The sequence below is a fragment of the Dreissena polymorpha genome, chromosome 5 (genome assembly GCF_020536995.1).
Source record: "Dreissena polymorpha isolate Duluth1 chromosome 5, UMN_Dpol_1.0, whole genome shotgun sequence".
NCBI lineage: Eukaryota > Metazoa > Mollusca > Bivalvia > Myida > Dreissenidae > Dreissena > Dreissena polymorpha.
Window position 1 is genome coordinate 84,250,932 of NC_068359.1, and position 15,252 is coordinate 84,266,183.

General features: G+C 35.9%; 1 protein-coding gene across 1 annotated transcript; it reads right to left on the minus strand.

Moving 5' to 3' along the window:
• Positions 1–3,315: 3,315 nt before the first annotated feature.
• On the minus strand, positions 3,316–13,991 carry LOC127831414 (uncharacterized protein DDB_G0271670-like; the record flags this gene model as incomplete). Its single annotated transcript, XM_052356399.1, has 4 exons — positions 3,316–3,565; positions 3,827–3,891; positions 4,606–4,668; positions 13,287–13,991. Coding segments are annotated over 4 exons (1,083 nt in total), but the record flags the coding sequence as incomplete, so codon positions are not given.
• Between the last annotated feature and the right edge of the window lie 1,261 nt (positions 13,992–15,252).

Sequence of the window (15,252 nt, forward strand, 5' to 3'; positions counted from 1 at the left end):
TTATTTATAGGCTTAGTATTAGGGTGCGCATGTATAACCCATTTACTCTTTCCATTATGTGACCAAACACATAATAAAATATATAATAATTGTTTGTGTATTGAACGCGCAATTAATGTCGTGTTGCTGTTTTTTTCAAATGGTTTACGTGGCTTTTGTAGACGTTTTTGAATGCTGTTGAGCGTTTATTCGGTGCATGTTGTGAACGGCAATGTTTCTATATCACTAGATGTGGCGATTCTGGCGACGGTTGGGCCTTTTATCTTGCTGGACATAGGACTAGTATTGTTCGTGTGTAGAAACAGATTAAAAATCTGCCAGAAGCGTAAACCTCGTAAGTATTTCATATAATATTTCAAATTAAAAGCATAGATCAAACCGTCCAGAACATATACGAAATATAAAAGCAAAATACTAGTACTCCCCGAGTTAAGTTAAGTGTACATGTAAAATAGGAACTTCATTTTAAAACATAGTTACCCCAAAGGCAGAATTACGGTCATTCAGTGGGGTCAAAACAGTTATGCATTTAACAAAACAAACTAAGTTTCATTTTACAATATTGATCAAGTAAGCGTTCTAAACGAATTTAAACGTGGTTGCGCTTGCCGCAATGGTTTTAAACGTAAAGCAATCCAAACCAAATTGTGGGTTATAAGAAAATGAACAATTACAATGACATACAAAATGTAATGTAATATTGTTTACTCATATGATCATTATAATTTAATGCCATAGGTTTGTGATATATGTTTACCTTTTTATATGTGTAGATGTACGAGGAATATTGTAGTATCGAGATATAATTAAAATTGCATAACTACAATAAGTATGCAGCATTTTGTTCTCACGGTGTCAACCTAGTGTTTTCACAAAATAATGTAAACTAGTTTCACATGAACAATGATTTCCCGCGTTGGACAATGAACAGGAAATTATTCAGTAGGGTTCAAATAATAGCTGGTCTTTTACACAGTTTAAGGAAATAACCTAACCACAGAAACAAACGTTAATTTTAAACAATGTTTCAACATTCAAAGTTTGACACTACGAAAACTGTCAACCCGAACACTGAGGATAAGGATCATTATTAACCATCCAGTTATTAGACTTAAAACTAATTATACTCAATATTTCTTAAATTGTTTAATATCAGGAGTGTTATTTGGGTTGTGTCTTACCGCCCCGCATTGAAAACTTTTTCATAAGAATCATTCGAATTTTGTTCCTTCTCTTTTAGCATATGAACAACGAATGTATTTGGTTATTCAGGTTTCAATCAAAAGATTTTATTTAAGCGAAGTATTTACACGAGCATGTGTAACACATATCTAGCGTACTTAAATACGTTCGCGCACACATTCAGCTGTAGTAGCATATACTTACGATATTCTAGAAAGTTTTACATCAATACTATTATCTGACATTTATGAAATTATTACCCTTTATTACATTTTGAAATGAGGAATTTCTTTTTTCGAGCGCTGAAAGAAACAATTTGAAAATCGTCAAAATCACCGACTGGCAGTTATTGTTTTAAAAATAACAAATTGGGCGTTTGTATTATTTTATGCTTGTTATATTTGTATGTTTTACCCATCACGTTTATATTAAGATTCTAAAAGATAAACCAAAAAAATTACAAAGACCAATTCTGCTCTTACAGCATTATAGAAGTCTCCGAGACATTGTATATCAAAGATATCGACATTTAACACTATAATGACTATAAATCGAGGATACCCATTGATGCGAAGTATTGTAATTTTGTTATTGTAGTGTGAATACATTACTATGATAATTTTGCAGATTCTCGCATTGGCCTTTGTTTAATCTTCATTCTCAATTATGATCACGGTGTGTGTCAATATGTGCATTTCTATACTAAAGGCTTTAACGATGAGCGTACATTCATTTTAACACGCTTGTCAGTTCAAGACATCGATGCAGCTGCTGCAAGTGTCAACCAATGTAGCGTTAACATGGAACACGAACTTGAGACTTCCGACTTTCATAATGTTACTTACGCTGATTCCCCTGCAGGACCAAATGTCAACATCAGTTATTCGTGTACAGGTTGTATACAATTCTATTCTTATTAAAACTACCTCGAAAAACTAAAATCGCATAATAAAATAACAGCTGCTAAAGTAATGTATATAATCCGTTTTGCATACACATATAATGTTACAATCGCTTAAAAATGATCCTATAAATTAACGGTATGTACCATTACAATATGGAACCGTAAGGAGATAATCAGTGAACATTTACATTTCAGAACCCGATATGCAGCCGATAAGGTAAAATAGTTTACCAGTTTATAAATTGTGAGCAATGTCGTCTAAATATTATCATTACAAACAGCACTCGGTCCAGTTTGCAGTATATATATGTTTATATATATATATATATATATATATATATATATATATATATATATATATATATATATATATATATATATATGTGCCCGCGTTCTGGGCTTAATGATGTGGGTAAATTGTCCTCCCAGATTAGCCTGTGCAGTCCGCTCAGGGACGATACTTACGGCTTTTATGGTATTTTTTGTTTCAAGGAAGTCCCTCCTTACCGAAAATCAAGTTTAGGTGGAAAGTGTCGTCCCTGATTAGCCTGTGCGGACTGCACATGCTTATCTGGGATGACACTTTACGCACAATATGCCCAGTTTTCTCAGAACATGGCACGTATATATATATATATATATATATATATATATATATATATATATATATATATATATATATCTATATATATATATATATATATATATCTCATATATGTCTATATCTATATCTATATCTATATCTATCTACTCTATCTATCTCTATCTCTATCTCTATATCTATATATATATCTCTATACGCGTCATGTGAAAACATGCCTTAATGACACACTTTTCGATTTTTACTTTTTATCATTTTCTTACAGATTTTTTTCTCCTGGTTTCAAATCTGCAACTCTTTTGACGGTGATAGAACAAATACTATGCGGAATTTTAAATCTTTAATACGACACTAACAAAATAATTTCTTTATTTTCGGCGTTAATAACATTGTTTCGCAAGTTAATATTTACGTGTTTTCTGTTTAATAAAGCAATTCAACTGCTCATAAGTAACAATCGGTAACATTTAGATATATAACTATACCATTTTAATACAATAATGATAAGTTAATAACAGTAAATGAATCCGTGAAGTAGAGAAACACAACAATATCCACTTCCACGATTATTTTTTTGAGACAATTATTTCTCAATACTCCAAGTTGAGTATGTTGAAGTGTGCGCTAATCAAACATCACAGTCTTCCTGATGCACTAACACATCACGATGCACAGCGGACACGTAGGCGTAGACAATCTTCGTCATGTAAGCGCGACGCTGCTCCGACAACCCTGCAGCTGTGAGCGTGCGCGGTCTCTCCGTTGCGACAAAACCGGATTCTGATGTCAAAAGAATCTTCGTCTCTTCTGATCCATGTCGTTCCCTTGCGAAAACATATCCGGGACACCGTTGTTCAAATCTGAAGTACTGATATTTCCTGCAATTCAATTTAATTATGTTAAAAATCAATATAATGTACCGATACTTTATTTGTGCCGCTTTTATCAGTATACAAAATATAAGACTATATACAGCACGTATTTAGTGTAAACAATCAAAACCGAATGCCCGGCAAAGCTCTGAACTATGGCTGCAGGAAAGCGCGCCAATCCTCCCACTGCCACTGGGAGTATTGGACGGAGGCGTTGGAGTTGGATGAATCATTCACGACGTCCGACAGGTGTGCAAGCGTACTGACATGGCAACGTCTAAACCTCTTTTTAATGGCGACAAAGCCACTGTCCACGTGACTGCTAGCGTGCCCTGTAAAATAAGGAACTGGCTGCCTTTTTTTTGTCAACATTAACTAGTATGCGTATAGTTTCATAATTTAAAGTTGTCATCCCTTCCTCAATCCCAATTTCCGTACAACAAAAATTAAGGGTTGTAATAAGTTATGTAAATTATAGTAAGGCAGGCGATAAATAAAGACAGTGTAATAATAAGCAATTGATTAAGCTGAAAGATGGCAAATATACTTACATCTCTTGGTCCATATCACCGAAAATCCATTTTGAATTAAACAAAATACAAACAACTTTGCGCGCAAGGCATGTGCAAATGTCCACAAAAACACATTACGTCATTTCGCAATTTTATTGATGACGTTGTAAAGGTCCATTAAGTCAGGTTTTCACATGACGGGATATATATATATAGATATATATATATATATAGATAGAGAGAGGAGAGAGAGAGAGATAGAGAGATCGAGATAGAGAGACGAGAGAGAGAGCTGCTCCGAGCGAGCGAGATATCGATCTAAGAGACTCTCATAGCTCTCGCTCCTCTCGGTATTCTCTCTCTCTCTCTCTCTCTCTCTCTCGCTCTCTCTCTCTCTCGTTCTCTCTCTCTCGCTCGCTTCTCTCTCTCGCTCGCTCGCGCTCTCTCGCTCTCGCTCGCTCTCCTCTCTCTCCTCGCTCGCTCTCTCGCTCTCTCTCGCTCTCTCTCTCTCTCTCTCTCTCTCTCTCTCTCTCGCTCTCTCTCTCTCTCTCTCTCCCCGCTCTCGCTCTCTTTCTCCTCTCTCTCCTCTCTCTCGCTCGCTCTCTCTCTCTCCCTCCTCGCTCTCCTCTCTCTCTCTCTCTCGCTCTCGCTCGCTCTTCTCGCTCTCTCGCTCGCCTCTCTCTCGCTCTCTCTGCTCTCTCTCTCTCGCTCTCTCTCGCGCTCTCTCTTCTCTCGCTCGCTCGCTCTCTCTCGCTCTCTCTCTCGCTCTCCTGCTCTCTCTCGCTCTCGCTCTCCTCTCGCTTCTCTCTCTCGCCTCGCTCTCTCTCGCCTCGCTCGCTCTCGCTCTCGCCTCTCTCTCTCTTCTCTCTTCCTCTTCCTCTCTCTCTCTCTCTCTCTCGCTCTCTCTCTCTCTCTCGCTCTCTCTCTCTCCTCTCTCTCCTCTCTCGCTCTTCTTCTCTCTCTTCTCTCTCTCTCGCTCCCTCCTCTCTCTCTCTCGCTCTCTCTCTCTCTCTCTCTCTCTCTCCCGCTCTCTTCTCTCCCCTCCTCTCTCTCGCCCTCTCTTCCGTCTCCTCTCGAGAGAGAGAGAGAGAGAACACACACACAGTTAAATTGTAATGTAATAAATCAAGAAATCTGTGTTCTGATATAAAAGAACAATGACTTTTTCGAGTCATTTTCGTTCACCGGTGAGTGCATATTATAACACTTTCGCAGAAGTTCAATTCGGTATTGTGGTCTTTGTCCACTTACAGCGCATCTGCTGAACAAAAACACATTACCTTGGATATTACAGGGAGATCCATTGTACAGCTTTGCCAAGGATATTGAAACAACGCGCCCACGTACGCAACTTAAATAATATAATTAGCATTAAATAAATGCATTTAGAAAGATTAACGGGTTTTAACAAGATTTATTTTTTATCTAGACCATGTCTGCGGTTTAATTAATCATATGAAAACATATATGTATGTATCATTAAATAATAAGTTCAGTAAAGTATTTTTAAACCTTGTACTTCGGTTTCGTCCAGAGTTGCATAATTACAAAATAAAAGGTGTATCTGATGCTGATGGATTTTGAATTCGTTAAAAGTAAGGAATGTGATCTTTTAATTTATCTCAAATATATTTACAGACTAAATACAACAGAATTGCAAATGTATCACTTAAAGTTATAATATTACATTCTCTTTACAGTAGAGGGTGCTTGCGGATCTAATGAGCATGAGTAAGTGACCATACTTGTGTAGTATGTTTGTTCTATCGATTTACAAATGATATTGGGATACTCACGGTTAGCAGTAAGATAAACGTCACAGTTGTGTGTCACACATGCATATATTCTTGCAATAAGCTGAACTAGTGCATTTTAAAATAGACGAGAATATATCTTCCAGGAACCCTCGAACTCCTGGTAATTTTCAAGACGACGATCAATTGTATTCATATGTAACCAATCGTCCTCAAAATGTTTCCTGTGCTACAATTGATGACCCTACCTATTCAACCGTCAGCGAGAAGAAACCAGAACCACGTAAAATGGTTGAAGATGACACAATGTCTACAACCGAAAATAATGAGGATCCTGTGTATACAACCGTTAAAAAGGAAAAACCCGACCCCAAGCATAATAAGAATGATCCGATGTGGACACACGTCCATGATAATAATCCACTATATTCAGCTTCGAACAATGGCAACAAACATTCTACTAGCGTGAGCAAAGCTGTTCAACATCTAAAGCATGGCAATAGATCACGTTTTGCAAATGGTAAAGCTGAAAATGCCCAGCTGTGTCAAGCGTTAAACAAGCAAGGCACTTTGGGATCCACTGCTAACAAAGGGAACTCACCTTTTTCAACACAGAACCTGACTGAAGAAGCTAGCTGCTCTTGGGTGCCGCCTGTTCAACTTACGGAAGGTTCTTACAATTAAATGTCATTTAATTCATTCGCTGTTAACGTGTTATAGGTATACCAATTTTACGAGTTTTACAAATCAAGAAGTAACACATAATATACATCAGGGCGATTTACTGATGTGCATATTACATATGGACGGTCTAGACAGAAATATGTGCAAAAACGCATTGAAGCTCATTTATAATCAAGCAAGTTTTTTTAAATTAATTTGCATACATTTTAACTACTTATTACAATAAGATGATCGATATGTATCAGTGTTTTATATTTCAGATTCTCCTACTACAGATTGTAATAGGTGCGTTCTCGAATGTTATGGGTAATGTACACTGTGTGCACAAAGAACGTTCTTAAGTAGCAGTTTGCGAATTTTAACTTATTACGTTTATATATAGGATAACTTTTGTTTAAGTTATTTATCCTATATTCTATGTTATGGCGTATAAAAAAGTATACGAACATAGAGGTCAAGATTCAAATTTTAAATCACATTTCTGTAGTTTTCAAGAGATTATGAGTATTTATCTTCCATGTTCGAGTGTATAAATAACAGAAAGATAACATGTGATATTTGTAAAATGTATTTGGAAAATGCTTTTCAAATTTTAAATTTATACTTTTAAATAAACATGTCCATGTCATTAAGCTATCATTTTTCTCCAAAGAACCTAACCAATGGTCTAAGGCAGATGATTGTGTGTTTTTCCTCCATTGTTTCTAAACGTGTTTTGTTATCAAAGCAAACTGTTGCTGTATCTGTAATTTACCATATGTATGTACATATACCTAACCCGACATAACATGCCTCACAATCAACCGGTTATATATTTCTTTGAATTATTTTATATGTGGAATGATGGGCATATTGCCTATTTGTCTTAGCAAAGCAAATCTATATAAGTTTAAATTCACCACATATAGGTTATGGGAACAATACACAATGTCGTCGATATTGCAGTTAATTTGAATTAAATTTCTTCCCATCGGACATAATGTATTTTTTAACATACATCATGTATGATAATCATAATATAAATATCGCAAAGCCACTTGAAAATGGGCATAAATGACCAACCCTGTGTGCATTGCACATAAAATACATAAAGGAAAGTCCTTGTCTCATTTGTATTACATTTTCTTTTTCCGAGATACAAAGGCGCGCGCGGTTAACAGTCAGAACTTAATCCGGTGTCTAGTTATTTTTCACGGGGAGCAACCGCATGTATCGGAAAATAGTTATCAATGAAAACACGGTATTTGTATGGTGACCATGTGTTTATTACTATTGGTTTGCTTACAGAGAAGTTCTACCAGCAAAATCTGCAGCACAAGTTCCAATTTATAGCAGAGTTAACACGAAGACAGTTAACGGTAATATTTATATCAATTGAACAATCATTTGCAAATGGGATATTCACAATTAATTCGACTGTCACTTAATTGAAGTATATATCTTGTTCGCAATAATGCATTCCATGTGTTTATGTCAGTGTGGTCGGAGACCAATTAGTTTGTTGCCAGTAGATGCACGCTTGCATCTGGCTTCAGTCCGTTTTAATTATAGATCGTGACCAGATTACATTATAAATTGATGTTTGTTGTCGTGTATGTACACTTGGTGTTTGTAAATACGCCAATACATGCAAGTTCAATGAAATAATCTGATCCATCACGTTGACATGTTTATGTAACGATACATGTATATAAGCAATGCTTTTTCGAAAACCAAAGCAATACGGATTTAACTCAAAGGAGGGACGCTAGAGATTTATCTTCAGGACCCCAAGTGGGGCGAGGTCCTGTCTGGGTGGATTTACATGGATTTGGTCATATCATGGAAACGTAAATAGTTACTTGGAGAATTACATTGACTTGGAAATATTGCATTAACAACTAATTTAAAGAATTATATGGACCTGGAAACAGTGTGTTAAAAACTGAATAAAGAGCAAAGAAGTATTCATTGAGTTTAATTATGTATGTGTTAGTATGGTACATCGACATGTAATGTAAGATACCTTTTTTTGTCGTTTAGTTTAAAATATTTTTACTACTTGAAATGCAATCTTGTTAACCAACAGATTGCCACAATTAATACTTATTATTTTGTTCATTTAGGTAAACGCGCAAAAGGTGTAATGTAAGTACGCCATACGATTGTATTGATTTGTTCAGTAGAGAAAATCTTGAGCTGAAATTCTTTCATTACTGAACATATTTTAACTTAATAGCTGTTTATTATTTTCATGGTGAGCTTTTGTGATCGCCTTTTGTCCGTCGTGCGTCGTCCGTCGTCCGTTGTGCGTTGTGCGGCGTCAACATTTGCCTTGTTAACTCTCTAGAAGCCACAGTTTTTGTTCAATCTTCATGAAATTTGGTCAGAAGATTGGGCTCAATGATATTTTAGATGAGGTCGAAAATTGTAACGTTTTTTTGGAAAAACATGGCTGCCAAGGGGCGGTGCATTTTTCCGTATATGGCTATTTATGGCTATAGTAAAATCTTGTTAACACTCTAGAGGCCACAGTTATTGTCTGATATTCATGAAACTTGGTCAGAAGATTTATCCCAATAATATCTTGGACGAGTTCGAAAATGATGCCTGTTGGTTGAAAAACATGGCCGCCAGGGTGGGCGGGGCATTTTTCCTTATATGGCTATAGTAATACCCTGTTAACACTATAGAGGTCACATTTATTTTCCGATCTTCATGAAACTTGGTCAGAAGATTTGTCCCAATAATATCTTCTTATTTCAGGTGAGCGACTTTGGGCCGTTCAGGCCCTCTTGTTTATGAAAGTTAAAGCAATTATTATTTCGTCTGACCATATCTTTAAACTTCTATCAAACAGCACTCAACGAAATTCTGCAAGAAATATGACTGATGACTATCCATACAGCGTGGTAAAGAAATCTCAACGGGAGAAAACAGGTCGTGCAAGTATTTGATTGTTTAACGTTTGCAAATTCATCTCTGAAAAATAATGACGCGTTTAACCCATTTATGCCGAGTGGACTCTCCCGTTCTTCTGAATTTGTTCAATTAATTTCCAAAATTAGGGATGTCTGGTATATTTATTTCTATTTTTCAGAATATTTCTTACAGAAATTCCTTTAAGCAAACAGCGCAGACCCTGATGAGACGCCGCATCTAGAATAAATGGGTTAATTGATTCCTTTTTCGATACATTTCGTGATAGCTTCACATTGTATAATATGTTTTAAACAGACAACTTCTCTTCCATTCGGGCAGAATAAGAACTTTTAATTTGGACGAATAATCAGATGTCTTTGGTCATTTTCTGTACTTTCCGTTGAAGTAAATTCAGCGATCACAAAGGATAAAAACACGATACGATGCTGGCAACGCGATAGTCTATACGAAACATTTTCGTAAAACGTCTTAGTATGTGCAATTTGAGGCGAATTTGTCTCTTCTTTACGCGTACCATTATACGAAATTCAGAAGAACATTCTCTTTGGAGGTTAAACATTTGGTACAAATAGCTTAATCTTACTGACCTAAGACGGTAAAAGACGAGGCTATCAACAACAACATGTAACACAGTATTTGATCGTTCTATTTAAAAACTTTGTGTTTGTTATTTTCGCGGGATATGTTATGATTTTAAAAATGAACTCTGTAAACAAAAATTGTGTTTGTAAAATGAGGATGCCTCCACATTTTGCTTTCGTCTGAAAACTCCATTATTTGAATACATCCGAACAAAAATATGGCATTATGCAAGTTCACACTTTTGTTTATAAGTTTGTTTAACTGTTTGTCTGAAAAGGGATTATGTTAAAATGTATTACCCAAATTAAAGAGATTCTTAAGTATACACGGTGGTCGCTATGTTTGCGAAGTTTCCTTCCCCTTCTACCAAAGTTTTCAATAGTGGTTAGTCAAAAGTTCGGCCGTACTCAATAAAGACAGTCGGAAGGATGGACGGACGGACAAGGGCAAATATATCCCCCAAATGGGTGGCATAAGCAAGCAATTTATTGTTTTAACATGAAATACGTCAAAATAAATACCACATTATAGCGAAATTGTGTTAACGAAATAGTGCTACAAATGTACTACTAATGTACTATTGTGTTGTTAAATGACTACAATTATTTTTATAACCAGACAAAAATATGCACTCATTAACGGCACCCTAGATTATGGGCATTATATTGGATTCAATATGTTGCGCTCTTTCGTGTCCGTGTGAGGTGACTTAATCACGCTTGTTTAAAAAATATCATGTTTTAATTCCTTTTTAGCAATATTTTGATTATAAAATAAACAGTGTTTATATATAAAGGTCACGCTTTAGCTGTATATAACCGTCTAGTGTAAGCATGCAATAAACGGACATATACGCTTTATCTCTTTAAGTTTCATCTTGTTGATATAATAACGTATTTCATGTGATAACTGCGTGCATTATTTGTAGATGCTGACGGTTCACCAGCAAAGACACACTGAGAACAAGTCGTTCGATAATCGTCTCAACGTACAAAGACTTGAGGTAGCACACAGGTTCTGCGTGAAACACATGCAGTCATTGAAACTGTCTACCAGCACTAACTTTTCACTCGCAGTGTTATATATTGAATCGCTCGAAACATATGTTGACGCACGAAAACTAAAATGTTTTCGACAGTTATGCAGGCTTCATTGTAGATACTTGGCCAAGCATGTGTTCCTAAATTGACTGACGCGATTTTTTTACCACGATTTTCAATGCCAATGATTTATCCCCGATATATTTAGGTTTCTTCATAAGTACAATCTTAATGAATACCAATATGTACTTGAGAATTGGGACCTTTGTGTCAAACATGCAGTGTAAGAGGATTATCCGAAGACACGTGATAAACCCATCCAGAGAATTCAGGTATTCGGAAATATTCAATCAAAGGACGGTTACCCATATGTGCCATATGCAATCTCAAAATCCCGTCCAGAGTTGCTGCCCATAGTGAAATCAGTGATTAAAACGGTAGGGCGCATGCTATCGAGATTTTACGCGGAACAGTGCCACAAGTACTCAAGATAATGTGCAAATAGTATTGAACACTTACTTTTTTCAGCCCGTATAATAATCCCCACATAACACGCATGGTGGCACTCGTCATTAAACTAGCGGGGTAGATTTCTACTTACAATACTGCAGTTTACAAAGCTTGAACAGCAAGAAGACGTATTGATGTGTCAAACGTTCTTCAACGCGGGCGCGTCAAACTGTACAATGCTTAAAATGTTACATCGTGCACTGTGGTCGTAAATAATTAAGAGAACGTGATCTATATTTCATTTTTATTACGTGTTTACTACTTTGTTTCTTTTGTTACTATCAATCCTACCGCAATACGCTATGAGTATATAATTAGTAAACAGAAGTTATTCTAAAATTTCGTTTTTCGTGCCTATAATGCCAGATTGTTTTGATCAGCATTGGTTTGAGAATACACGTGTGTGTGCGTTATGCGTATTCACTCATTTCCTTATATATGTTTATTGTTTTAACCGCATGCATACTGCTTTTTCTGTTTCATTGACCTCTAGAACATGTACCTTCCTTAACAATATAAATTGAATTCCATGCCTATAAATAATAGTTCACATATACATGTTTGTGTATATACGTTAGTCTTTTACCATGTAAATGTTTACTATGCTATAGATGTGTAAGATAGTTTACTATATAAACATATACTTCTTAAGCGTGTTGTTAATAATTGTAAACTTTTGTCTTATAACTTGTTCAGCTCTTCATGTATTTAGAGGAAAATAAAGTTATTTCACCATGCTTTGTATATTTTGCATTAGTAGCTCGAACATATTACTCATGTCTTAGAGAACTGTAACGAGGCCTTTGTGACTGTAAACAATTTAATGTGTGTGTATTTCTTTTTTTTTAATATAACTTATTTGCCCATTGATTATTGAATAACGTATTGCCTAAAGTTGAGCTGAGTAAGGGAAAATACGTAATCGGAACATACATTTCAACACACAACATAGAACAAACAACCGCTTTATAACTCATTTTAATTAGGTAGATATATTATTCTTTTGAAACGGCCAATAAGAGGGTTCATGTTTATTATTAATAAGTGGAAAAATGGATGTTCGAGTGATAGTCACGATGATGGATGTTCAAGTGATAGTCACGATGATGGATGTTCAAGTGATAGTCACGATGGCGACGTCCAAGCTGTTCATACTTTTTTTATTTTTTTTATTTTGCATTTTGATCACTTTCCAGAAATATCAATTCGCAGTGATTAGCGTTAATTTCGTATTAATATTCGGTTTATGTATCGACTTGACTCGCTGCGATTTTTTTTTATTTTGTGATCAGGCTACCAATTCGACTACTACAACTGATACTTCTACTACTACCACTACTACTACTACTACTACTACTGCTGCTGCTACTACTACTTCTACTACTACTACTACTACTACTTCTACTACTACTACTACTAGTACTACTACTACTACTACTACTACTACTACTACTACTACTACTACTACTACTACTACGACTACTACTACTACTACTACTACTACTACTTAACTACTACAACAACTACTACTACTATAACTACTACAGCAACTACTGCTACTGCTACTTCTACTACTACTGCGGCTACTACTACTTCTACTACAACGACGACGACTACGACAACTACGACTACGACGACTACGGTAGACTACGACGACTACTACGACGACTACTACGACGACTACTACGACTACTACTACTACGACTACTACTATACTACTACTACTACTACTACGACTACTACTACTACTACTACTACTACTACTACTACTACTACTACTACTTCTACTACTACTACTACCGCTACTTCCACCACTACTACTACAACTACTACTACTCCTACTATTACTACTACTTTTACTACTCCTACTTCTACTACAACAACAACTACTAATACTACTTCTACTACTACTACTACTACTACAACAACAACTACTACTACTTCTACTACTACTACTACTACTACTGCTGCTGCTACTACTACTACTGCTACTGCTACTACTACTACTACTACTACTACTACTACTACTACTACTACTACTACTACTACTACTACTACTTCTATTACTACTACTACTACTACTACTACTACTACTACTACTACTACTACTACTTCTACTACTACTACTACTACTACTACTACTACTACTACTTCTACTACTACTACTACTACTACTACTACTACTACTACTACTACTACTACTACTACTACTACTACCGCTACTACCACCACTACTACTACAACTACTACTACTCCTATTATTACTACTACTTTCACTACTCCTACTACTACTTCTACTACTACTACTGCTGCTGCTACTGCTACTGCTACTGCTACTGCTACTGCTACTGCTACTACTACTACTACTACAACTACCACTACTACTACTTCTACTACTACTACTACTACTACTTCTACTACTACTACTACTTCTACTACTACTACTACTACAACCTATACAATGCGCAGACATTTAAACTTGTTTCATTTATCATAACGTTTCTATATGAATCATGTTTTGCTTTATTTGTTTCATTATCGGCGAACATAAAATGGGTTTTTACAATAGCTAAAAATAACTCGGTAATGCTATTAATAGCGTCATCGATAGGCTGTATTTTCCGTGTAGTCTCGTTAAGATGTTTATTGTGTAAACGCGGGTTTTTATCAGTGTCCAAAACTAGTATTGTTTTCGTTTCAAATACGTATACATGTTATACATTTGTATAAGTATCTATAGACGTTTGTACTCTCTACAATAGGCATGAAGTATCTGAGGATTCGTTGATGTCGTGTACACACACATTCTGAAACTGTGTACTTAACCCATTTATGCCTAGCGTCTAGAAAAAATGCCTTGGCAAACAGCGTAGACCTAGATGAGATGCCGCATGATGCGGCGTCTCATCAGGGTCTGCGCTGTTTGCTTAAAGGAATTACTGTTAGAAATATTATAAATATAGAAATAAATATTCTAGACATTAATTGATCCAATTTAGAAGGATGGGTGAGTCCACTAGGCATGAATGGGTTAATCTTTAATCTAGACTACCCGTCTGCGGTTGATCGATTTTTGGCATACCGGGTATGCGTTTGGTGAAAAGCTTGTGAGGAAAACATTTGGTTGGATATTGTTCAGCTGATTACGGTACAGCATTTTACACAAGGGGGTATTTAAAATAATTTCATCTAGAAAGAGTTATAAATAAACTTTGTTTTCATTCATAAATAATTCTTTGTGTTGTATTGTGAATAAATATATTGAGTACGTAAGCTAGCGTAGGACATGTGATTAGGGCACGCATTATATATTTCTCACCTCTGTGTAGAATGGATATGGGATTCGCAAAACAAAGGATATGTGTACGGATTATGAAATATATTAATGCCTTGTTTGTCTACGGACATTCAGTCTTAAACAATTTAAATAGAGGGAATAATTGGTCGCTGGGATATTGAGTTAGTGCAGTGCTTCAGCTAGGATTTGAAAAGGGCAGGACGGGCTGTTTTGCCTTAAGGGCACTTTCGACGCGCAACATTTTGTAAAAAGGGCACTTACGAGCGCTTGGACGTTTCTGCAATGCTTCCTGTTGCATGTTTATTTATATGTTATTATTAATTGTTAGAATATATTATTCCCATTAGTATTAACCTATTCAAATATAATGTCTACAAAAAGGAATACATTA